This window comes from Tupaia chinensis, unplaced genomic scaffold (assembly GCF_000334495.1).
Source record: "Tupaia chinensis unplaced genomic scaffold, TupChi_1.0 Scaffold139491_1, whole genome shotgun sequence".
NCBI classification, from domain to species: domain Eukaryota; kingdom Metazoa; phylum Chordata; class Mammalia; order Scandentia; family Tupaiidae; genus Tupaia; species Tupaia belangeri.
Window position 1 is genome coordinate 206,285 of NW_006199376.1, and position 26,550 is coordinate 232,834.

Consider the following 26,550-nt stretch of genomic DNA (forward strand, 5'->3'; position numbering starts at 1 on the left):
ATGTTAATACTCAATAAAACAGATCTAACCCCAGCTTCATTCATTCTTAATGGAGTTCCAGGACTGGAGGACATACACGTCTGGATTTCCTTCCCATTTTGTTCCATGTATGTGGTGGCTGTGGTTGGGAACTGTGGACTCCTCTACCTTATCCGCTATGAGGACTCTCTGCACAGGCCCATGTACTACTTCTTGGCCATGCTTTCTCTAACTGACCTTGTGATGTGCTCTAGTACGATTCCAAAAGCCCTCTGCATCTTCTGGTTTCATCTCAAGGAAATTGGATTTGATGAATGCTTGGTTCAGATGTTTTTTATCCATACCTTCACAGGGATGGAGTCTGGGGTGCTCATGCTTATGGCCCTCGACCGCTATGTGGCCATCTGCTATCCCCTGCGTTACTCAACCATCCTCACCAATCCTGTCATTGCAAAGGCTGGGCTCGTCACTTTTTTGAGAGGAGTATTGCTTATAATTCCATTTACTTTTCTCACCAAGCGCCTGCCCTACTGTAGAGGCAATATAATACATCATACCTACTGTGACCACATGTCTGTAGCCAAGTTATCCTGTGGAAATATCAAGGTCAATGCCATCTATGGTCTGATGGTGGCACTTCTGATTGGGGGCTTTGATATCCTGTGCATCACAGTCTCCTACACCATGATCCTTCGGGCAGTAGTCAGCCTCTCCTCAGCAGACGCTCGGCAGAAGGCTTTCAGCACCTGCACTGCCCATATCTGTGCTATTGTTTTCTCTTACAGTCCAGCCTTCTTCTCCTTTTTTTCTCACCGTTTTGGTGGCCACACGATCCCACCATCTTGTCACATTATTGTGGCCAATATTTATCTACTTCTGCCCCCTACTATGAACCCTGTTGTGTATGGGGTAAAAACCAAGCAGATACGAGACTGTGTTGTAAGGATACTTTCAGGTTCTAAAGACATCAAATCCCATAGCATATAGATGGACATTTGGTGGGAGAGAGAAAAGGAAGAATTGCTTGTATTTTCCAGCTCAGCCAAAGGGTGATAAAATTTTCTGGAAGTACTATTTTGACCACAAAAAACTAGCTTGTTGAATGATGCCTTCCCAACAAGTGCCTCAAAATTCTCAATATCATTAGCATGTCCACTGATCTTTCTATATTTTCTTAACTTTTCTTTCCCACAAAAGACTAGCTTAAAAATTAAACCTGGTAACCTTTAACAAAAGCTAACATATCCATTTTTTATGAAAAAGAAAAAGAATAAGTGAAAAAGAGAATCTGAGTCCTGTTTGAAAATAATGGTTGCAATATTCTGATTGATAGTTTTTACTTTCCTCTGGAAAATATTTTCTATATATTTCCACAATTACCAAAATATCTATGATTTTTCAAGTGACTTCTTCCTGAAGAAGCAGTTAGCATGTACCCCATGAAATCATTAATATGAGTTTTAAGTCTCTAGATACTTTTTAAAAATCTTATTATTAAACTAAATAGGTCTCTCCTAGCATCCACATAAATTATTTTTCACAAGAGCATAAACAGTTTTCTACAAGAGGACCTTTAAATGTATACAGACTGGAAGAGGCATAGATCTCTTTATCAAATGTGGGACAGAGTACATTTTTTTGTGAACCATACAAAGGGGGATAATCTTATCCTCAATTGTTGATCAAATAGAGAAAATTAAGTATCTCTTTCTTATGCTTAAAATGTCTCTAACTTTAATAAATGAGAGGCTAAAAAGTAGTACACTAATATCAATGTTTCATGAACTAAGCTAGTTATATGATAAATAAAACGTGAAGTTTACTGATGTTTCTCTCTGTCCAAAAGAGAATACACAACACCTCTATCAAATTCAATTAACTATAGTCCTTGAATAACATTTATTTATTTTACAACTCTTTATTATTTTATAATTTAAGATCTTCTATTGCAACACCACTTATTTCTGTTATCAGAACATTTCCTCATTCCTCATAATCTTAAAACTAGGACAAGTTGCCTTGTCTTCTTTCCCTCTGTTTTCTCAACCCGATATTCTTGTCCAAGTTTGTGTTTCTGTTATTCCATCTGTGGTCTGAATGTTCATTTACCAATTTCATTGGTGTTTCCCATGTTAACAAATAGACTATCTAGTGTGCTTACCTAACACTGCCTCTCAGGAATATTGGACTCAATTCAGTATTTCCAATATCTTGAAAGAAGGCCATTTTCTTTTTAAACTTCAGAAACACTGTATATTTTATTTATGGCAAACATTTTGTTAGCACTGATTTGTTTTCTGTGTTCTCTTGTGGATAGTTTCCTTCAGTATCATGATCTTAAGTATTGTCTGTGAACTGAACATTTCTGTTCAGAGAGCTGTTTCCCACATTTTGATTCTTCTTGGCATATTATCTTCTACAGACAGTCCAAGATCTCCCCTTTCCCCCTTGTTCTCCAGCTCTACTTTTATTTTACACCTCATGTTCAATTTTAGCATGAATTTTTTCATATGTAAGTTTCATTGGAAATAGATGGAATTATTTGGTAATTTTATGTGTTTCAAGTAAAACAATTATTGTGCTAAAGACTTCAATCTTTTTGCTCACTTTCTCACTCCAATTTTTATTTTAAGGTATATTTATCTTAGTATTTACATTTCATATTTATTAATTCCAACTACTTCAAATTACTTGTTTCAAAATTTGTAATTTAAATTTTGATTCAAAACTGCATTTCTTGGCCTGGACCTACAGCTTAGAAGTTAATGAATCCAGATCTCATGTGGCAAGCTGTGGTTCAAATCCTGTTTCTGGCAGCTTGGGGAACACCCTGAGCACATGTGAATGCATACCAACAGGATAGAGAAATGAAAAAGAAGAAATTGTGGCATGGCCACACACTCATTAGGGAGTGCTTACTCGCTCTCTCTCTCTCTCTACATCTCTCTATGTCTTTCTGTCCCTCTCTGGTGAGCACACACACTCTCTTGCAATTAGAAAAAGTAGAAAAGAAAAACTGTATTTCTTAACTCCACAATGTACAAAGTAAATTATGCTTTGATATGCTAACATAAACAATTATGAAAATGATCTCACGTACAACAGTATCAAGAATAAGCTATTTAGGGATAAATTTTTCCAATGAGGAAAAAGAGTTCTACACTGGACAGCAAAAAAAGTTGCTCAAAAAATAAATAAATAAATAAATAAATGAAAACGTTGCTTAAAAAAAAATTAAATAAATAAATAAAAGATATAAATAAATGTGAGGGCATTTCATATTCATGACATGGAAGGATTGATATTACTAAAATGCCCATACTATCCAAGATGACCTACAGAATCCCATTCCAAGCAGTTTCTATAGAAGTCACTGTGAACCTTTTAATCTAAATAGAAACAGCTGTCTTAATATTCATATGAAACCACTAAGAATCCAAAATAATGAAAGTAATATCAAAAGAATAAAGTTAGATGCTTCATACTTTTGAATAGTGAAAGTAATCTCAAAAGAATAAAGTTAGATGCTTCATACTTTTTATTACAAAATGTATTACAAATCACAGTAAGTAAAACAGTAAATCAGAATATGACTTAAAGACATACATAGAGAGCAATGTAAGAGAAAAAGATCTCAAAAATAAACCCAATACATTTATGATCAACAGTTCTTCAGTAAGAATGTCAAGAATTGAACATTGTGGAAGGATAGTCTGTTCAATGAATGATCTGGGGAAAATTGGATATCTAAATGCAAAAGAGCACACAAAAAAACAACTTAAAATGGATTAAGGACTTGGACATAAGACCTAAAACTATAAAACTCCTAGAAGAATATAGAGTGGAGAAGTCTCATGACATGCGTTTTGGCTATGATTCCTTGGGTATGACACCCAAAGCACAAGAAACAAAGGTAAATATTGACAAGTGGAACTACATCAAACAAAAAAGCTTTTGCATAGCAAAGGGAACAATCAACAAAATGAAAAAGCAAGCTACTGAATAGTAGAAAATATTTGCAAACCAAATATCTGATACAAGATTAATATCCAAAATACATAAAGATCTTCTATCACTCAATAGCAGTGAAACAAATAACCCAATTTTAAAAAATGAGCAGAAGACTTGAATGACATTTCTCAAAAAAATATATACGAATGGACAACAGGTAGGTGAAATATTGTTCAGCATCCCTATTCAGGAAAAGCCAACTCAAAACAGCAGTGAGATATCACCTCACACCCTTTAGGCTATTACCAAAATAATAGAAATTAGAATAAAATGTATTGATGATAACATGGAAAAACAGGAATCCTTTTGTACTCTTGGTGAGAATGTCAAACAGTGAAGCTTCTATAAAACAATAACAAGAACAATATGGAGGTTCTTGAATAAAATTAAAAACCTGGCGCAGTTGTGGAGGAAAACTGCTAAGGCACTGTGCTCCATAATGAGATTACAGGTGAGGCACACGTTTGCTTCCTGGACCATTCTAAAAGGCATGATGACATGTGTCTATAAGCCCCGTGATTCATGGGGCCTGAATCAAGAGGATCATAAACTCAGGGCTGGCCTGTGGAATGTAGTAAAACCTTGGCAGAAAAACAAACAAACAAACAAACAAACAAAACTGAACATGGTGGTGTGCACTTAGAGTTGTCTGGGAGGCTGAAGCAGGAGGACTGCAAATCATGACACTCTGTTTTAAAAAATTTAAAATAATGCTATTGCATGATCTAGCAATCCCACCTCCATTTATTTACCCACTATAATTGAAATGAGGATCATGAAGAGATATTTGCATCCTATGTTTATTGTAGCATTATTTTCAGTAGCCTAGATCAGAAAGCAATCTAAATGTTTATTGAAGAATAACTACACAAAGAACATGTGATATACATATACAATGGAATATTATTCACCCATAGCAAATAAATTTTGGATCCGTGATCTGATTGACCTGAAATATGCCTGATATAAACACAGGTAACCAAGATCTGATAAGGTGGGGAACTGGAGGGGAAAGATCAGATCAGATAGAGCGTGTTCCTCTCTCTCTTTCTAACTTCCTCTTTCTTATGTATGCACACATGCTATCTTATGAATAAGGAACATTTTTTTGGAGAGGTTTTTGCTATAGGGCACGTGCACTCTCCAGAAACACAGAGAGAGACAGAGAGACAGAAATCGAGAAATCACGCCCCAGGGGGCTGGCCATGTCGCAATCCCTTCTCCTCCATTCTCCTCTCGGGATCTTGGGTATGCATACACATGCACCCGGCGTGAGTTTAAGACACTGGGTCTGGGACTCGAACTGCCTTCAACTAAATGGGAGTCCAGCAACATGGCCATTATGCCAACTGCAGGTCCTGGAAAAATATTATTATTCTTAATTTAGAGAGAGATTTTTGCTACAGCAAAGGGCTCGTGTGCTTATCAGACAGATAGACAGAAAGCAAAAAATCACTCCCCTCCCACCCCCAGGGAGTATAACTACACTACAGGTTCTTCTCCATTCTTCTCTCAGGATCTTGAGTACGCATGCAACACACCCAATGGGGGTTTTAAGCCACTGAGTCCAGGTCTTGAACCACAGTCGACTACGTAGGAGTCCAGCAACCTAACTATTATGCCATTTGTGGGTCCCAGGAAAAATATTATTACAAATTTGAAATAATGACAATCCCTGGGAAAAACAAAAACAAAACACCATGGTCGACTATGTGGGAATCCAGCAACATTATGCAATCGGCTGATTCCAGGGAAAATATTATTAAAAAAAAAATTTAAAATAATGACAATGCCAGGGAAAAGCAAAAGGGGTTCTGTTTGAAACTTTCTGAATTAGGCAATCTGGAGGTATGGACTAGCAATCTGTGCTTTAACAAGACTCTAGGTAATTTTGAAATGCAAATAAAATTTTCAAGCCACTGGTCTCAGAGAGACTCTCAAAGATCGAAGGTATACAGGTGACAAGAATTCAGAAGTAGGTCCAGTGCTCATGGCCCATGGCAAAGATGGATCTCTTAGTTATGGCAAAGATGGAGGAGAAAACAACCAGGAGAATATGTGGAAAGGTGCTGTAAATGGGGGAAGAGACTATTTTGCAGTGGGAGTCTCTCTGAATAATGTGAGGTGTGGGCTTTTGGACAATGGTAAGAGCTGTTTTTTCTGAAAACAGAAATTTAAGACACTTGTTTATGAACTGAAGAAAGCTTGATAGTCATGGTGCAGTAAATTATATTAGTGGTGAGGCTATATCAAGTAAACTCTTTGTGTATGGGAGTGTTGATATCAAGAGTGAATTAGTCTTACAAAGAATTAGGTTGTGAGGTAAATTCAAAATAGCTCTCTGGCTATACAGTTCTCTGAAATAAGCACAATGGATAGGTTACCAGTAGAGGACACCAGGAGATACAGATTTGGTGATGTTTAATGTATAGCTCTCCTTTGGCTTCTTGGTTTCTTAGATAATTACCTCATCTAGTAAAAAGCTGCTTTTAACTAGTCACATCATCTAGATTTTACATATGAGTACAAATTCCTATTAAGGTCAATTATCATCTTTCTCCCTCTTGTACAGGTAATGCAAAAAAATATGGCAAGGCATCTCACAAAGGCAACCATACTGCAGCAACGTCAGAGTGGCCAGTCTAAAAACGTGTAGTAACTTTCCTATAATATCAAAATCCATGGAAGGAGAAAACATTGCAAAATGGACCAGGTGTTGAGGTAGGGGTTGGGGTGGAAACATATTTAGAAATCCTAGGAGAATAGAGCTGCCTTGGAAAAAGAGAGGGATTCAGATCAGATAACTATAGTACTTGGAGTCTCGATGGTCCTAAAATGTTAAGTGTTTCTAGGTAAATAATACTGAGATGAGGGGAATTAATATCAAATTAAAACAAAAGCAGAGAAAGAGTTACATGGGAGTAGATCACAAATGTGTCTTGCCTCGCTCTTTAACAACAGCCTCTAATGTTGTCACCTCTACATTTTGATCTGGTCAACCAGAAGAGAAAAGCTTCCATGTTTAATCTCCTAAGGAACACAAAAACTCCCTAGATGGCGCTAGTCTTAATCTCAGTGAAGCCTACTAAACTCTCAGGGGGGCACTGTAAGACAAGTTTCATCAGTATAACAATCTCTTGGCTCAATACTCAGTTGAGAGTGGGCAGAGACTTGTCAAGCTCTTGCAATCTTCTGAGGATGCTCCTACAATGCTATGCCTTCCCATTTTCTGCTCTCCTGGACTCACGTGAGTTGGACTAGGAAAGACACTGGGAAGGACATTTGCTAGCTTTGGAGAGAAGTCCGTATGTCATAACTGGTTTGGGGGAGTTTACCTCAAAACAGAGATAATGAGATTTAAACACTAAGAAAGGAAATTTTGCCGAATAACCCTTCTGCATAGCATGATTTGAATTTTAGGTTAGCAGGGCTCCCCTAACAGGAGCTATTGTTTGGCATTAGTCTGAGTGGTTGGAAAGGGGGGATAGTGGGAAGCTGCCACTAAAGAAAAAAGCAAATGATATGTTACACAGATCAGAGAAATGAGAGGCATTGATAGAAAGTTAAAGACATTAACTATGATATTGCTAAAGTTACTAACAAGAAGTAATTCCTCACTAATCACCTGAAGTAAATTGCAAACCTAATGGGAAGTGTAAACACTATAAGGATCAGCACTGAGAAGCTGGGTAGGGGGAATCAGCAGAAATACATTGGTTACTTTGGGATTTTTCTCTGGTATTCTGACAGTAAGTAGAGCTAGCCCACGTCTAGCTGTGCTCTTGTGCAAATAGGCTGAAAGCCTTTGGATTGCAGTGCAGTGTCAAGACGTGAAAAATTTCTCCATCCCTAGTCCTTCCATTGATTTTAATGTGAGGACTTTTATCAAGCTGAGAGCACTGGCTTTAATGTCACAGTAAGAGTTAGATTAATGATTTGGTCCGAGGGACAAGTTTAAACTGAGATTTGAGAATGAATGGTCACAAAAATGTATTTAATTTTGTGCAAGAAATGGTGTGAAACCACAGACCAATGAAAAATAGTGGTAGAAGTGAGCATGAGTTTAAGAGAGCACGACCCTTTGAAGAATTGGTGTGTGTAATGATTAGGGTTCCTTAGAAAGAAAAAGACTACAGAAAATGCAACTAATGTTTACTTACATCAGTCAAACTAGGAGCTAATTTAGTCAAGTAATAAGTTACAATGCTCAGTGCAGCTTCTACAAGGAAAAAAGTCATGAGGCATAGAGCTAGCAACCTAAAGAGCATGATGAATGTTCTAAGTACTATTATCAAGTTAAGCTTCCTGACTATGGGTGAGTGATTCTTTTACTTTTATTATTCTTACTTCTTTCCTTTTTAAACCTTTGATCATTATACATCATTTGGCTTGTAAAGAGAATTTACCAACATGAAATACATGGATGACTGAGGTTGTGATAAGGCTAAAACTGTAGCTGTATCTGGCATAAACTAAGTGGTTGAGTTGATAGAGTGCAGAGCCTCTCTGCTTCTTCTTTCTGACTTCAGGTCCATTCTCTGTGTTGAACTACTCTGTCAAGCAGAGATTCACATGAACTCAGGAAGAAAATCTGGTTCACAAAAGTCAGAGCTGAGTGCATCTAATTTGACCAAGAGCAGTCAGGGAAGTCGCTTTCTGTTTCTTAATGATTGTGTTATATGGCATAGTTGACATACAAAAATAAGTTAAACAATATTTATTTAATGAATTTGTCCTGCAATGGAACAACTAAATGTAAAATAGTTACTAATTATATAAATGTTTAGACAAGGACTAGATTCTACTTGGTTAAGAAAACTACAGTGAAGATTCTGTGTTGGATATAAGGTTATTTCTCCATTAACATAGAGATAATGTTAATAGCAAATGAAATTTACTCCAGATGTCAAACTACAATAGGCATTTTTCTTTACATTTTCACAACCTTGAAATGTATCATTAGTCCCATTTTATACATCAGGGAATTGTAGGATTCTAGAGAAATATCAACTTGTTCAAGATGACGCTGTCAATAAAAAGTAAATACAAAGATTCCCAGTTGTGTAGATTTGCATATCTACATTTTTAAACCATTACACATTGCTGCTTTAAAAGAGCCTATGCCTGTGAAATATTCTGTTTCAAAGAATGCTTAAAAGGAAGCATGAGGTCTGGTGTACATTTTTGCCTGAATGTTAGGTAGAGGTCCAGGGAGTACAACTTACGTTGATAAGGGTCACTTATTCGGCCAAGCCCAAACTTTCACCTTGCCATTTCTCCTTAGGAAAATCACATCCCAGCTAAAATTGATCTGTGACTCAGATCGTTGCCATCTCCTCTCTCTTTTTTTTTTGGAGAGATTTTCGCTATAGGGCACGTGCGCTCGCCAGACAGACAAAGAGAGACATAGAGGCAGTAAGCGAGAAATCACTCCCCAGGGGGTATGGTCACGCCGCAGTCTCTTCTCCTCCATTCTCCTCTTGGGATCTTGGGCATGCAAGCACACGTGCCCGGTGTGAGTTTTAAGCCACCGGGTCCGGGACGCAAACCGCAGTCAACTATGTGGGAGTTCAGCGACATAGCCATTACGCTAACTGCGGGTTCCACCATGTCCTCTTTTTCTCACAGAGTAGTGAGTTTAAGACCTGCTATACACACCCCTGTTATGAGCCACATGCGTCCCTTTTTTCTCTGAGAGTCATGTGGTTTACTTTTTCTCACAGAGTAGTGAGTTTAAGACCTGCTATACACACCCCTGTTATGCATCCCTTTTTTCTCTGAGAGTCATGTGGTTTATGGGCTCTGAAATGTGATTAGAATAATTGGCATTGCCATCACACTCCTGTCCTGTCAGTCTGTAAGGACAGCAACAAATGGTTGGTCTTATTCACCCTCATAATGGACTTCTTGGTATTATTTATATCTATTTATATTGTGAGGGAGGAACTTCTCCATGGCCTATAAATAGAGAAATCTCACTCTGAATTTATTTTTCCTATAACCATATGCACAGAATAGTTGGTCCATTAAGAATTAGGAGAGTTTACCTCTCTTCCCACCTCACATGCTATCCCAGAGTAATAGACTAGTAACAAAGAGTTAGTTACTCTTTGGTAACTGTTTTCCAGCTCCCTAAATTTTCTTGCTCATTTTGTACTGATCTTTACACTATCTCCAGCTTCAATGTTGAGGTAGTTATTTATGAGGTTCACATTAAATATCTGTGATTGGACAAATGGATATGAATATCTGGACAGTGAATTTTGTACCCACATTTTAAAAACTCCCATCTAAAATGATTTCTCAGCTTTTATTTTAAGGATTACCTCTCTATTTCTTCCCCTTACTACTATTCTGTGTAATTCCTTTTAACTTAAGTACTCCTTGCTATGAGCTGTGTCTCCTTATGGGCTTAGTGGCATGGCAAAGATGAAATAAATGAGAGAGATTATTCTGCCAGAAAGATCAACTACCAGTCTTAGCTTTGCCTCTTTAAAAGTCTTTTTCTTTCTAAATGTTTTAAAGATTTCTCTCTTAGATTTTGATTTTCTACAGTTTGATTTCCATGGGCTTAGATAAGGCTTTCTTTGTGTTTATTTTCATTGGAGTTCACTGAGCTTGAAATTATAAATTGAGTGCTTCTCATCACTTCAAAAATATTCTCAGTCATTGTCTCTTTAGATATTGCTTCTGCCTCCAGTCTTTACTTTCCTTACAGGATTCTAATTACATATAAGTTAGACTTTTAACCATTCCATATGTCTTCTATGTTCTGTTCTGTTCGTTCTGATAATTTTTCTTCATTCCATTTCAATATATTGATATGCCTTCAAATTTACTTTTTAAATAATTCCTGTTTCCATTTCAATAAATTCTTACTTTTAGACATTATATTATTCAGTTATAATGAGTACATTTGGTTCATCTTGTAGATCCTAGGCTGCTATCGAAATTCTGCATATTTTTCTCCACTTTAACCTTTTTTAACCATTCCAATCGTATTGCTTCTAAGTCTTTCTCAACTAACTTAAATATCTGTATCACCTGTGACCCTTATTTTTTTTCCTGTCAGTTTCTCATGCTTCAAAAACATGTCTTGATTCTTTTTATTTAATACTAGAAAACAGACGTTGTGTGTTGAAGTGTCGTAGAAGCTCCCGATGATATTTCACACCAGAGAGAACATAGGTTTTCAGCACTGACTATGCAGAAGACCTCATATTAGATCTTGTTCATGAGCAACTGTTTGTCTATTTTGTTTTCTTACCCTTACGTGGCTGTCTGCTTTTGTAAACCTGCTTGTTCTTCTCATGAGAAAATAGCTTGTGTTAGCCATACAGAAAACCACATCCATTCTGTACCTGTTGTCTTTGCCAACTAGCTCAATACCCTTTTGTTTAGCTGTTCCTTAGCAATGTAACTATCAATAGGGAACATGTCTTCAGAAAATTTTCAAAATATTTACCACAAAAATTTATAGAACTAAAAAGAGAGCTAGACAAAACCATATCACAGTAAAAATGTGTAAAAGTATACTGAAGCAAAACAATGAAATAACAAAATTCATGTGTTTTAAGTGTACAGTTCAACACACTTGACACGTCTATACAGCTGTGTAAACATCACCAAAATAAAAATATTAAAGAATTCCATCATCCCAAAAAGTCTCTTAATACTCAAGTCCTTTGAATTATTTCTTTACATTTCAGTCCGTTGCATCAACTCTATCCCCTTGTAACTGGCAACCTGGTTTTTATTACTGAAGATTAAATTTCTCTCTCTTAGAAAGTTGTACATATGGGATTATACAATACAAACTCTTTTGGGTATGTCTTCTTTTTTTTGTTGTTGTTGTTGTTGGAGAGGTTTTCGCTACAGGACACGTGCACTCGCCAGACAGACAGAGAGAGACATAGACAGAAAGCGAGAAATCACCCCCCAGAGAGGATGGTCACGCCGCAATCCCTTCTCCTCCAGTCTCCTCTCGGGATCTTGGGCACGGACGCACATGCGCCGGGCTTGAGTTTTAAGCCACCGGGTCCGGGATGCAAACCGTGGTCGACTACGTGGGAATCCAGCAACATAGCCATTATGCTAACTGCTGGTTCCCTGGGTATGTCTTCTTTTGATCAGCCTATGCTTTTTTTTTTTTTTTTTTTTGGAGAGGTTTTCGCTATAGGGCGCGTGTGCTCGCCAGACAGAGAGAGACATAGAGACAGCGAGAAATCACCCCCCAGAGGGGATGGTCATGCTGCAATCCCTTCTCCTCCATTCTCCTCTCGGGATCTTGGGCATGCATGCACACGCACCCGGCTTGAGGTTTAAGCTACTGGGTCCAGGATGCGAACCACGGTCGACTACGTGGGAGTTCAGCAACATAGCCATTATGCTAACTGTTGGTTCCCAATCAGCCTATGTTTTTGTGATTCATTTATATTGCAGTCCATTCTTTGTTACTGCTGAATGGTACTCATTGGTAGATGTTACAGTTTGTTCATAAATTTGCCTGTCAATGGACATTCAGGTTGATTCAAATTTTGAGCTATTAAAAATATAGTTATTGGAGCCAGCAAGTGGCATGGCGGTTAAGTCATTGGACACCCTCATGGCTGACAAAAGTTTGAGTCCTGGACCTGGCAGCTTACTTTCTTGTTTTCCTTTTCTCTCTCTTCCTCTCTCTCTCTGGTCAAGTTAAAAAAATAATAAAAACAAATGGAATTAAGTAAATAATTCTTTAAAAGTAACAGAACTGTTATGATTAATCTTGGATTTAAAAATTAAAAAAAAGATTAGTCCACAAGAAAAGATGAGTCATCACTGTTGCATCATCACAAATAAATTTCCCCAAACATGATGAACACACAGATTTCTCTTCAAAGTTAATAAATACCTTTTCTTTGAAATCAACAAGCACCACAGACAGAATGAGACTAAAGGACTAACCCAAAAGTGTGCTGGAAAAGGTTAGAATATTGTTTTAAAAGTAGAGCTAAGTAAAAAAAAAAAAAAAAAAGTTAATTTCAACATCTTGGGGAAAGGAAACTGGAAGGGTAAGAGTAAATGAAGCCTCCTATGGAATTTCATATGGAAGATGAGCATGCATGTGTGAAAATATCTGTGGATTAATGAAGAGTGGAAGCTACTGTGGTAATATTAAGGTAAAAAAATAATAACCAGGTATTAGGTCCAAATCAGAATCTATTCTTCTTGAAGGACAAGAAAAATAATGTCCAACTTCACCCACTAAACAGGACTTGCAGCTTGTTGTGTAGACTGGTGAGTCTACCTAACCTTTCTTAGGACTCTATAAAAACACTTGTACGAGTTTTCAAGTATGCCTGAAAAAGAGTGAATGGGGCATATCCTTTCTATTGAAGACATGTCAGGTACTTTTCAAGGTACTTTACAAATATTAACCTATAGGTTCTCTTAACTCGAGGGAATGGGTTCTATTATTGTTGTCATTTTCGGCATCATGAACCTATTTATAAAGCTTCATTTTATAGCAAGTACATATTACTCTAGTCTCATTCATATTCCTATTCTGTGTTGTTTGTTCAGGTAATGTGATAACATGCAGCAGTTTCTGACCAGAGAAGATGTCCAGCATTCTTAGCCATACTGGGGGTTTCTGACCAGAGAAGATGTCCAGCACTCTTGGCCAGACCATGGATTCTCCTAATCACACTAACATGGACCCCACTGTCTTTTTTCTCCTGGGAATTCCAGGTCTGGAACAATTCCACCTGTGGCTGTCCCTCCCAGTGTGTTGCCTGGGCACAGCGACAATTGTGGGCAACATAACCATCCTGGTTGTTGTTGCCACTGAGCCAGCCCTGCACAAGCCTGTGTACCTCTTCCTGTGCATGCTCTCCACCATCGACCTGGCTGCCTCCCTCTCCACTGTTCCCAAGCTACTGGCCATCCTCTGGTGTGGGGCTGGGCATATATCTGCCTCTGCCTGCCTGACTCAGATGTTCTTTATTCATGCCTTCTGCATGATGGAGTCCACGGTGCTGCTGGCCATGGCCTTTGATCGTTATGTCGCCATCTGCCACCCACTCCGCTATGCTACTATTCTCACAGATACCATCATTGCCCGCATTGGGGTGGTAGCTATGGTGAGAGGTTCCCTGCTTATGCTCCCTTGTCCCTTCCTCATTGGACGTTTGAGATTCTGCGAAAGCCATGTAATCCCACACACATATTGCGAGCACATGGCCGTGGTAAAGTTGGCCTGTGGAGATACTCGGCCTAACCGTGTGTACGGGCTGACAGCTGCACTGCTGGTCATTGGTGTTGACTTGTTCTGCATTGGGCTCTCCTATGCCCTCATTGCACAAGCTGTTCTTCGCCTGTCATCCCATGAAGCCCGGTCCAAGGCATTAGGGACCTGTGGATCCCACGTCTGTGTCATCCTCATCTCTTATACACCAGCCCTCTTCTCCTTTTTCACACACCGCTTTGGCCATCATGTCCCACTCCATATTCACATTCTTTTGGCCAATGTTTATCTGCTATTCCCACCTGCTCTTAATCCTGTAGTATATGGAGTTAAGACCAAAGAGATTCGTGAAAGAGTGGTGAAGGTATTTCAAAGGGGACAAGGAACTGGCATCAGGGCATCTGAGTGATCTAGGATTACAGATAGGTCATAGTTCAAATACAAAGAAGCTTTTAAAGCTTAAGAAATCCTCAGTATTTGAGATTGCGAAGAGATTTTTTTTGTTTGTTTCTGCCAAAGGGCTTGCATCCTCACTGAAGAGTGACAGAGAGAGTATCCCTCCCTCCCCCCAGGGGAATGTTCATGCTACAATTTCCTTCTCCTCCATTTCCTCTTGGGATTTTAGGCACACATGCACACATGCCTGACTTTTTTTTTTTTTTTTTTTTTTGAATTTTTTTCTTGACAGCAGTTAGTGTAATGGCTATGTTGCTGAATTAGTGTAATGGCTATGTTGCTGAACTCCCATGTAGTTGACCATGGTTTGAGTCCCAGACCTGATGGCTTAAACTCACACTGAGTGCATGTGCGTGCATGCCCAAGATGCTGAGAGGAGAATGGAGGAGAAGGAATTGTGGTGTGGCCATACCCCCTGGAGGACGATTTCTCATTTCTGTCTCTCTCTGCCTTTCTGGTGAGCACATACCCTATAGTAAAAACCTCTCAAAAAAAAAAAAAATTAAATTTGACCAGAGAATGACAGAGTAAGAGGGGGGAGGAGTAAGAAAACAAACTGTCAGGTCTAGGACTTGAACCAAGGATGGCCAGGTGGGAGTCCAGTGTCCTTAACCACCATGCCATCTGCTGTCCCCAACCTGACCTGATTTTTAAGCCACTGGGTCTGGGACTTAGTTGGTCAAGTGTGAATTCAGTGCCTTAACTACCACACCACTTGTTGGCCCACTGGAAAGAGATTTTAAATGGGGGCTAAGGCACTTCCTCTTGCTAGCTTTTGTCCCCATCTCTGTTTCTCTGTCTCTTGTTGGTAAACACATACACCATCTGGCACATTAAAAAAACAACAAAAACTGACTCAGACTCTGTCTCTTTTTTCTTAGGGAGTAGCAGATGAGAATTGTTTTGAACTGAGTCCATTGATTTCCAGTGTTTGCTGCAGATTTCATAACCATCTTCAGATTCCATTTTAGACATAACAATTGTGAGCCCTAGAGGAGAGGGTTAATGGGCAAAGAATAGTTGGTAGAAAACCTCTACACTGAAACACAGAGGAAAAAAAAATGACAAAAGAATCAACAGGAAACATGAAAAATGTGAGACACAGATGACAATTTGCATATTTGTGGTTGGATTTCTGGAAGGGGAAGACAGGAAAAAAATGAGGCAAAATAAATAGTTTAGAAAATGACAAAATGGGACCGAGCGGTTGTAAAGGTTAAGTTGGATCCCATATTGCTCACTGCACAGCTCAAGTCTTGGACTCAGCAGCGTGAAAATCACACTAGGCATGTGTAGGTGCCCAAAATCCTGACAGGAAAATGGAAGAGAAAGGATTTGTGGCATGTCCAGCCTCCCCATCACACACACACCCTGTGTGGGGCATGATTTCTCACTTTTCTTCTCTCTCCATCTCTCTTTAGAGAGTGCATGTTCCCTCTGGCAAATTAAAAAGAAAATTGACAAAAATGTTTTAAACTCATTAATTCATAGATACAAACCTTTAAATGTTAAAAACAAAGGAAATCCATATTAGACATGTTATAATTGAACTGCTGAAAATCAAAGACAAATAGAATAATGTTTAAAAGCACCAGGAAATGTGCATGGGACTGTCAAAGACTAAAGACTGAATTTTGGGCGTAAAAACTAGTCACTCTAGAAATATTTCCCAGCCTTTATAGGCCAAGTTTGGTGTTATGAATGAAGTTTTTTTTTTTTTAATCCCTGTACATTTTTATGTAAGTTTTCAGTTACATTAACAGGAAACATGCCTCTAAATTAATTTCCTTTCTACTCTTCTGGGGTTTAACATCTTAGGAATTCAGCTTTCTCTATGGACCTTTCTCTCATGTCTCCTAGCAAAATCTATTATCCTTATATCACTGAACTACACACTACTCCTCATAAATTCTGGAATTTTATCATTTCTGTGCCATTTCTTAGCTGAAAACATATCTTCATCTCATTGAAAAGCTTCTTTCTCTAAAAGTTCTGTCCCTGCCTGTTAGGAAAGTCAGTCATTGCTAGGACCTCAGACCGAGTTTCTGCCCATGACCACAGTAAGTACTAATACCCTACCATGGTCACATTGAATAAATCCCAGAGCATTTGTTACCTCCTCCTAAACTTTGTTTTTGCAACATCTTGCAAAAGAGATTAACCCCTCTCTTTACCCTGGCAAGATATAGGAGCTTAGAGAGACCTTGCCAATGAGGCCGAAGCTAGAATTAGAAACTATCAGGATTACATGCTTCACTAGAGATTACCTTGTCTATGAACAAGCTGCCAGGTTACTTTAGGATTAATATATTAACTTTTTTACATAGCAAAACAACATAGTATGTCATGCTGTGATCTAATTGTTTAAAAAGAATATAAAAACAATTTTTCTTCTGAGAGCTCAAACTTACTCTTCCTCTTCACTGTTTCAAACATATATTCAATCAGGGAAACACACTTAAAGAAAATAGAGAAAACGTCAAAGATAGACTGCATGCTATGAGCATGTAAAGGCTCTCTTTTCTTTTCTTTTCTGTATTTAACGGCACTAAAATAAAAAGCAAACTCATAACTTATATAATTAAATTGTCAACATTCTACTTCACTAAAATTTGATCCATTATTTTCCAGATTTTTCCCTTGCTCATAAACATATGATAGCTTCCTCTATAGCAAAAAATATTGATAATACAATCTCAGCACTTCTGCAGTTTTCAAAGCAAGTTGGCCTCAGCAGACAAGCCCACAGATGTTCCTACAGGCACCTACCCAGTGTGTCCTTGTGAAACCCAGTGCACTGAGCTAGAAAACAAGTCCAAGCAGCAAACTAACCCCTTCCCTACCAACCCTTTCAGCAGCAACCTGGAGAAGACCTTTGAAATTGAACTTTAAGCAGTCGTATGGTTTGTGTATCTTGTTCATACTTAGGAAAAGGTCAAGGGGATTTCAAAGAAGAAAAGGGGACTAGCCATTTCTGATCAGTTTTTACTGTCTCAGAGGTTTCAAGGAACAGGTAGTCCAGGCATAACCGATTTTGAAAGAAGTGGGGAAAATCACTCCTAGAAACAGCTGTCTTGCATATTAGCTAAACAAGTCAAGAAAATGTTATCCTCTTTACCTCTCCTCACCCATTTACAAATCTCTGGCAACAGAGAGGCAGAAATATCTGAACAGGAATCTGAATTTGAAGCACATATACTGGAATATAAAACACAATGAAAAGCAAAATTATTTGCTTTTCTTTTTTTTATTTTAGTGTATTTTATACATTCAATCACATGTTACTTAGCTTGCAAAGTGAATATTCCAACATGTGTACATTTCTCACCAGTCCAGTTAACAATACTATAAAGTTATCTTCAATAGATAATAACTCATTTCTTTGTCCTGTAAATGATTTGCCTCTCTGTTTTTCTCCTTAATGTCCTTCATACTCTACTCCTTCACCCACACTCTTCCCACAATGGGAACAATTCACTATGTTTCTATATCCTTTAGTCATTCAGTTTCAGCCATAGAGTGCAGACAGTATATATTAAGTGGAGACATACAATGTCTCTCCTACATAGCTTGGCTTGCTTCATTCAGCAGCAAATCTTCCTTATTCATCCACTTTTGGTCAAAAGCCAGGGTTTTTCTTTTGTGACTGAGTACTATTCCATAGAGTATATGTGTCACACTTTTTCTATTCATCTGTTCGTGGGCATTAGGCCATTCACCTGCCTCCTTTCAGTACTTGCCTGTCTTAGAGATCAGGAAGAGTAATCTTGAATCAGGCTGAGACTTTTGGGAGGGCACACTAGCATTCACCTAGCAGAGCTATATTTTGGGAGTAATACTTAACTTCCACTTTGAGTAAAAGAATAAATATAACTATTTATAAAAATGTCAACATCTTCACTTTTATGCATTTAGACTATTTTAGGTAGTTCTCAATATTAAAAAGTTGTGTAAGTTGTAAGTAATCTTGCCAAGTTAAATGGGTTAGTTGTAAAAAAATTGTACATAAGATTGATTTATCACTGATTTCTATTGGAGGAAAATTTGGAAGTGTCTGATGGGATCCCTAGCTTGTCCACTTCATTGTAAATAGCACATTGTAGCAACAATCATGCATATGACCAGTACAGTAACTAAAATAAAAAAATGAGAGAGTGGTAATGTCCTTGGTTTTAAACCTATGTTAAAATTCGAATGCCATTATTTTAATGGAATCAATCTAAATATTCTGTGTAGAGAACGTGTATTATTTTTTACACACAGCTGCAATTTCCTTGTTAATCCTTTACTTTGTTTTAACACGAAAGTGACAATGACAATGATCATGTCCATGGAAGGGAACAAAGGTTACGGTGGGTCTTTGTGGATTTTGCTTTGTCCTTTAAGTTTTGTTCTCACAAATTTTGCTGGAATGAGGGATTTCTGGTTTTATTAGCCTTGTCTGTACCCCCCACTCCTCTGGGTGAGTAGATCATCCCAAAGCCAGTAGCAGCTATGTGAGATTCCAACTCATTTTTACTTTTGAATGTTGGCCTTTCTTACATTTGATTAAATATAAGTTATACATATTTGTACTGATGAGAATTTATCATCTGCTTTAACAAGAAAAAATGTTCATGGTGGAAAAAATATTGATAATACAATGCCTTGTAAAATCAGTAATTTTAATACAGAGTAAGTTCCATTTTTTAATCTGAAGTACAGCTTACAAGGAAATGAAAATAAAGGGATGATCCTCAATTGGATTGGAATCATATCAAAGAATGCCTTATGCACAGTAAAGGCGAGTAGACTTTATTTGAAAGAAAGTGTGAAGAAACAAATGACTTGAAACCTAGGAAAACAAACTTCAGAAAGATCAGATTGCAGGTAGAATGGATGAAGTGTGGAGAAATGAAAAACTGGTGTGATCATGCAGGTTAAAAAGGCATAGACTGGAGGAGGTGGGGAGCATAGTACGAGTGAAGCACAGGACATGCATGAACAGGATATGGAAGCAATCCGTGGAAAGGGCAGACTTTTTGCCAGTTTTAGACTTGGCTGATTGGATAATTATGCAAATAGTCCGAGAAACATAGCAAACCTAATTCTGAGCATGTTTCTGACATTTCACAACAGTTCCTTCAATGTTACAGACAAATCATTTTTGTTTACTAAATAAATAAAACTACTGTTTAATTAGGATACAGTTTCAGTTACGAATAGGAATACCATTTAGAGATCAGCTGTGCACCATCTGGGCATCCAAGGTTAATATACAGTATTAGGCATGTGAAGATTCACAGAGGGTCACATATGAAATGTGTTTTTGCCATGATAGTAATTTTAGAGGCCGTTGTTACTTGTACCTAAATTCTGTATTTATGTATCTTTAAAGGTTCTCTAGGATTCAATTTGAAAAACAAAAAACAAACTTGCTAAGTATATCTCCATTATTTGGCTCCTTTTGAAAATACCAGCTTGGTTCACTTAACTTTCTTTAAAGGAATCTTTTCCAATCTCCTCAAGAGTGCTCACAAGGTAGAATGTCAAGAAAAATTCTCTGTTCCCCCAAATTGCAACTTGGTTTATTTTAGCAAACCTTTGAAAGACCATGATAAGAATTTTTTTGAAAGGCTATGCGAAACATCAAAGGGCATGCATATCACTTTGGAATAGGCAACTATAAAATTTCATCCCCCATACTTTTGTATTGAAACACAAATCTAGCTATTACTAGTAAGTAAACATCTGAGACAAGCAACATTGACACAAATATGAAGAAAAGAAGCAAAATTACTTGATTCCATCTATTTCTTTTTTTTTTTTTTTTTCTTTTTGGAGAGGTTTTTCGCTATAGGGCGCGTGCACTTGCCAGACAGACAGAGAGAGACCTAGAGACAGAAAGCAAGAAATCACCCCCCAGGGGGGTTGGTCACGCTGCAATCCCTTCTCCTCCATTCTCCTCTCGGGATCTTGGGCACGTATGCACATGCGCCCGGCGTGAGTTTTAAGCCACTGGGTCCGGGACTCGAACCGCAGTCGACTATGTGGGAGTCCAGCGACATAGCCATTACATTAACTGCTTGTTCCATCCATCTATTTCTGAAGAGACAAAGAAAGCTTGAGAAAAAAAAAATTGAATTCTGTTTACATAGTGGCTTCAACCTGAGATAACTGAAGACTATACATGGTGCCTTGATTCATGCTGAAAATATCTGTATAACTATTAAATTGATCTGGGCTGAAAAACTCTGGAATTTTCTTATAATTTATCTTAAATTACTATGAGAGATGACCTTAGAATTTATTTTGTTATAGTACCAAACTATACTACGTGAAGAGGGTTTTTAAATAATGTTTCGTGATAATGATGATCAGAGAAAACAACTTTGAAAAAAACTTTTTTCTCATAGGAAAATATGTCCACATCTCTCAAAGACTCCAATAGCTCGAAATTCCAGGTCTCTGAGTTCATTCTACTGGGATTCCCAGGCATCCACAGCTGGCAGCACTGGCTGTCCTTGCCACTGGCACTACTCTATCTCTCAGCAATTGGTGCAAACATCCTCATCCTCATCACCATCTGCCAGGACCCTTCTCTGCAGCAGCCCATGTACCTGTTCCTAGGCATCCTCTCTGTGGTGGACATGGGCCTGGCCACCACCATCATGCCCAAGATCCTAGCTCTCCTCTGGTTTGATGCCAAGGTCATTAGCCTCCCTGAGTGTTTTGCTCAGATTTATGCCATTCACTGCTTTGTTGGCATGGAGTCTGGCATCTTCCTCTGCATGGCTTTTGACAGATATGTAGCTATTTGTCACCCTCTTCGCTACCCATCAATTGTCACCAATTCCTTAATCTGTAGAGCTACCCTGTTCATGGTGCTTAGAAATGGCTTGTGCGTCATTCCAGTGCCTGTGCTTGCATCTCAACGCAGTTACTGCTCCAAGAATGAAATTGACCATTGTCTGTGCTCTAACCTTGGGGTGACGAGCCTGGCTTGTGATGACAGGAGACCAAACAGCATTTGCCAGCTGGTCCTTGCATGGGTTGGAATGGGGAGTGATCTCAGTCTTATTATATTGTCGTATACTTTGATTCTGCGTTCAGTCCTCAGACTGAAGTCAGCTGAAGCTGCATCCAAGGCTCTGAGCACTTGTAGCTCGCATCTCATCCTCATCCTCTTCTACACTGCTGTAGTAGTGGTTTCAGTAACTCACCTGGCCGAGACAAGGGCTCCCTTGATTCCAGTTTTACTCAATGTGCTGCACAACATCATCCCCCCTTCCCTGAACCCTATGGTTTATGCCCTGAGGACCAAAGAACTTCGGGCAGGTTTTCAAAAGTTGTTTGATTTGGGCTTACACAAGAAATAAGACATGGGAAACTCCCTATGTGATGTACATGTACTTCTGCTGCTGCTGCTGCTTCTTTTTTTTTTTTTTTTTTTTGGAGGTTTTTGTTATAGGTGCATGGCGGGTGCATGCACTCGCCAGGAAGAGAGAGAGAGACAGAGAGACAGAAAGCGAGAAATCACCCCCTGGGGGGATGGCCACGCCGCAATCCCTTCTCCTCCATTGTTCTCTCGGGATCTTGGGCACGCATGCACACGCGCCCGTCGTGATTTGAAGCCACCGGGTCCAGGAACGTGAACCGCGGTCGACTACATAGGAGTCCAGCGACATAGCCTTTACACTAACTGCTGGTCCCAACTTCAGCTTCTTCTAAACTGTGTAGCAGAATTTCAAAGAAGAAAGAGAAAGTGATTGCATTTGACATTCCACTTTTATGTTTTTATATAAAAGTAGGAAAGTTTCTGTAATAAAAAATTAAAAAAACAAAACCTTCTTAGACACTCCAAAACAAACACACACACACACACACACACACATACATATATATATATACACACACACACACACACACACACACACACGGGTGGACATGAAAGGAATTTCTACTATAATTATTAAGTGGGTCAGCAGAATTGATTATTTATATTCATCTACTATACTAGAAAGGAATATAATCATAAGCACATGTGTGTACACATACACACGCTCAAAAAAACTAGTGATGGGTACAAGAATCATGGATCTTGGATCATGCCTGGACATTGTTAACTGTAATGTGGGAACAGAGTCAGTCTCCCTGAACAAGTATCACCCTATAATAAGGGATACAGAGACAGAAATAGAAAATATTTCAGATGAGTGAGGTTAAAATAGACAATGATGGAGTTTTAGGTAGTACAAGAAGAGGTGAGCCAGCTCAGAAAAATAGGACTCAAAAGATGCATGTGGCTACAATGATCTGATTCTTATTCATTGACCTCTCCAAATTGGCTCTCTGCTTTTTCTGCATTGCTCTGTACCCTTCATGGTTGATTTCAATATACTTAAAACTCAACTTCCTTAATCTTTGAGCATTCTGAAGGGTTGAGTCAATGGGATGGACTGGTAAGAGATTAGAATTCAAAAAAGAGAGAATTGAGTTAGTTACTCTTCTACTCCCAGCCTGCTTTGATATCAGGCTTCTGAATGGCTATGCCCTTTATTTTTAAAATTTCTTTTATTTATTTATTTATTTAACATTCAATCACTTTATATTATTAGAGCATACCAATTGAATTTTCCAATCCTGAATACGCACTGTACATTAGTTTAATCAAAGATATTACCATAAATTTTACCATCTACAGATATTCCATTTTTGTGTCCCTTAAATGTTTTACTTGTTTCTTTTTAGCACCTGACAGGTGATCTGTATGCTATGGCGACAGTTCTGATGGCTATTCAGTGACACTTTGTTTTTCTTTTGTTTCCTTTTCACACCAAGAGAGCGAACAAAAGCTTCCTGCTACTCGCCTCTGGGTGCCCATCACCCATAATTTTTTTCACTATCCCTTTTCATTTCTTTAACCCATGTGCCACTCTACTAGTAGAAACTTCATTAAATTCTCCTTAGACTCACACTTGTGTGTTCCTTTTGTTTTCTGCTGAAATAAAACTTCAGCAGTTCACTAGTTTTATTTATACTGTCCCCATCTCTACCATAATGACTCTTCCACTATAGCTGTGATAGACATAAGAAGATGCAGGTAAACAATCTTTTATAAAAAGTTCATTTTCTTCTTCATCTTCTGTTTCTGGAAATTTATATATTTTAATTTTATGTTCTTGAATTTCTTTTATTATTTGTTTTATAAACTGTTGGGCACTCCTCCAGTGTGAGTGTGTCTACTTTGGCAATAAATGAGATATTCATTTTTTATGTAAATGCTTCATAAACTCAATATCCAATAGCTTAGGTCCATGACCTGAAGGAGGGATGAAGTATATAAATAACACTACACCTTGCTATCTGGCATCTGACTGCAGTTGACTCATGACTGCACTTAGGTAGTCCTCAAGTTTACTATCAATGTAGTCAATAACAGGCTGCCAGCAGCTGCATCTCCAAATCCTGAGGTGTCCACTGTCATGAACAGCAACTGAACCCCACCTTCTTAGATTAACATTTTGGACTGTTCTTCCTGTATAGAGTTTTTTATTCTGTGGGAAGGACCTGGACACTCTGGAGAATACTAATCTATGTATGAAGAATAGTGAGTTGATTAATGTTTACTTTCCCAATCCAGATTCACCTACTACCATAGTATGAACTCAAACCCTTCATTGACTTCCTGTACACTTGATTTGGGAGACTGGCGAATCTCACATAGCCTTCAAGGTTCTTCTGTAGGGTTACTTTGTAAAGAACCCATTTCCATCATTCTAGTGCTCTGGATTCCAACAGAACAAATCCACAGAAGAACACAAAATGAGGAATTCCAAGAATTATATAGTTGCAAGTCTTGCTTGGAGAAAAGGACATTCTCGGTAAACATTAAATAACAAATACAAAAACATTATATATGCACAAAAGAAATTCAGAATATGAATCAATAGTTGAGTGGATTAGATCAGCAGGTGGTATAGTGGTTAAGGCACTGGACATTCCCACATGGCTGACCATAGCGCGAGTCCCAGACCTGGTGACTTGCTTTCTTACTTTCTCTCTTTCTCTCTGTGTCTCTCTCTTGTCAAATTTAAAAATGAATGAATAAATAAATAAAATTAAAAAAATAGTTGAATGGATAAAACATTTTTAATTTAAAAACTTTTATTTATATCCTATAGAGTGGTTAAAAAGAGGAATACACAAATCTGCTATACTTATTCAGTAATACCTTTCATTAAAATCACATGCATTTATTTTCACACTGATTACTGTGTCCTTCGCAGTGCAGAAACTTCTTAATATGACACAATACCACTTGTCTATTTTGGGGATTATTGACTGTGCTTTGAGAGTCTTACTTAATGAGTCTTTGTTATGCCAATATCTCTCAGAGTTTCTCCAGTGTTTTCCAGCAGTAATTTTATGGTTTGAGGTCTTAGGTTTAGATCTTTGATCCACTGTGAATTGATTTTTGTCAATGGTGAGAGGTAGGGGTTCAGATTCATCTTTCTGCAAGTGAATATCCAGTTTTTCTAGCACCATTTACTAGAGAGGTTTTCCTTTTCCCAATGGATTGACTGGTACCTTTTGTCAAATATCAGTTGGCTGTATGCTTGGGAGTTTATTTCTGGGGTCTCTATTCTGTTCCATTGGTCCACCTGTCTGTTTCTGTGCCAATATCATGCTGTCTGATTACCACAGCTTTGGGAAAATATTTTTGTAAACTATGTGTCAGATAAGGGACCAATAACCAGAATACACAGGGAACTCAATTAGCTGTCCTGAAAAAAGATGATCAACCCTTTTAAAAGATGGGATAATTAGTTGAAAAAAAAAATAAAAACCACTCTCTAAGGAAGACATGTGAATAGCCAAAAGCATATGAAAAAATGCTCAACATCTCTCATTATAAGGGAGATCCAGATCAAAACCACAATCAGAGCTGCCAGTAGTTGGCATAATGTCTATGTCGCTGGACTCCCACATAGTCGACCATGGTTCACGTCCCGGACCTGGTGGCTTAAAACTCACGCTGGGTGCGTGTACGTGTGTGCCCAAGATCCTGAGAGGAGAATGGAGGAGAAGGGATTGCAGCATGGCCGTACCCCTGGTGAGTGATTTCTCACTTTCTGTCTCTCTGTCTTTATCTGTCTTTCTGGCAAGCGCATGCAATAAAAGAAAAGTTGCAGGGCCAGATGACAGTGCAGTGGTGACCCACTGGATACACATGGAAAGATCACAGGTCTGCATCTTTGGACCTCCCTGAACATACCAGGTACATATGTGTACTGTGATTTGTGTTGTCTGAGTCTGTTGGTGGATCATGGCATGGGAACTCTGTTAGAGGTCCCTGTCTGTGTCTTTCTCATAGAAGAAATAAATGAATACACTTTTCATTATTTTTAAAAATTTTGTCAGAGAATGTGATTTCTAGAGAGAGAGAGAGGGAAAAAGAGAAAAAGAAAGCATCCTTCATGGGGCACAATTCCACTGGAATCCTTTGCTCTTCAGTTCATTATCCTGTTGGGATTTGGGGAATGCATGCATACAAGCTCAGGGTGTTTCTCAGATCATCAGGTCTGGTGCTCAAACCATAGTCAGCCTTGTGAGATCTAACTGCCTTCACTATGAGGCCATGGATCCAGCCCCTAAATGAATAAACTTAAAAATATATATATATATCAAATTAATAAGCTTAGCTCCTGGGCTTAGCTCAGTGATGCAGTAGTACTGCAATGTTCTGTAATGTTGGAAAGCATATGGAAGATCGGGGTTCAGTTTCTAGGGTGATTGTACATGCTGGAAACATGTGTGCCCATGATCCTAGAAGACTGAAAGGCAGGGGAGGGATTGTGGTGTGAGACCCTCTTGACAGTGTTTGACTAACACTCTCT

General features: G+C 38.4%; 4 protein-coding genes across 6 annotated transcripts in view; all 4 read left to right on the forward strand.

Annotated features, from left to right (window-relative positions):
* Positions 1 to 966, forward strand: LOC102492930 (olfactory receptor 52N4). Its single transcript, XM_006161953.1, has one exon. It carries the CDS (start codon positions 1 to 3, stop codon positions 964 to 966), a length of 966 nt encoding a protein of 321 aa, XP_006162015.1.
* A 6,155-nt stretch (positions 967 to 7,121) lies between these two features.
* Positions 7,122 to 14,857, forward strand: LOC102493342 (putative olfactory receptor 52P1). 2 transcript variants are annotated; one of them, XM_027765721.1, is made up of 2 exons: positions 7,122 to 7,237; positions 13,552 to 14,857. In XM_027765721.1, the coding sequence occupies exon 2, from the start codon at positions 13,635 to 13,637 to the stop codon at positions 14,622 to 14,624; it is 990 nt and encodes a 329-aa protein (XP_027621522.1). In that variant the 5' UTR covers positions 7,122 to 7,237; positions 13,552 to 13,634; the 3' UTR covers positions 14,625 to 14,857. The 2 variants fall into 2 exon arrangements, with proteins under 2 accessions (XP_027621522.1, XP_006162016.1); XM_006161954.3 differs by lacking the exon at positions 7,122 to 7,237 and adding an exon at positions 12,715 to 13,148.
* The window catches only part of OR56B2 (olfactory receptor family 56 subfamily B member 2), a 42,219-nt gene continuing 22,825 nt past the window's right edge, over positions 7,157 to 26,550 (forward strand). Inside the window, exon 1 of one of the 2 annotated variants that reach the window (XM_027765720.1) lies at positions 7,157 to 7,237. In XM_027765720.1, coding sequence (XP_027621521.1) covers positions 7,189 to 7,237 — 49 coding nt within the window. In that variant the 5' untranslated portion in view covers positions 7,157 to 7,188. Of the gene's footprint in view, positions 7,238 to 25,740; positions 25,932 to 26,550 lie in introns of those variants that run through there. The other variant, XM_014593025.2, reaches the window with a different exon arrangement.
* Positions 21,073 to 22,052, forward strand: LOC102478832 (olfactory receptor 56B1). The gene is given in 2 exon segments (XM_006162001.2): positions 21,073 to 22,005; positions 22,008 to 22,052. Coding segments are annotated over 2 exon segments (978 nt in total).

What these genes read in the sequence shown, in the direction of transcription:
- LOC102492930 (XM_006161953.1), top strand. Translation starts at nt 1, where the DNA reads ATGTTAATACTCAATAAAACAGATCTAACCCCAGCTTCATTCATTCTT.
- LOC102493342 (XM_027765721.1), top strand. Translation starts at nt 13,635, where the DNA reads ATGTCCAGCACTCTTGGCCAGACCATGGATTCTCCTAATCACACTAAC.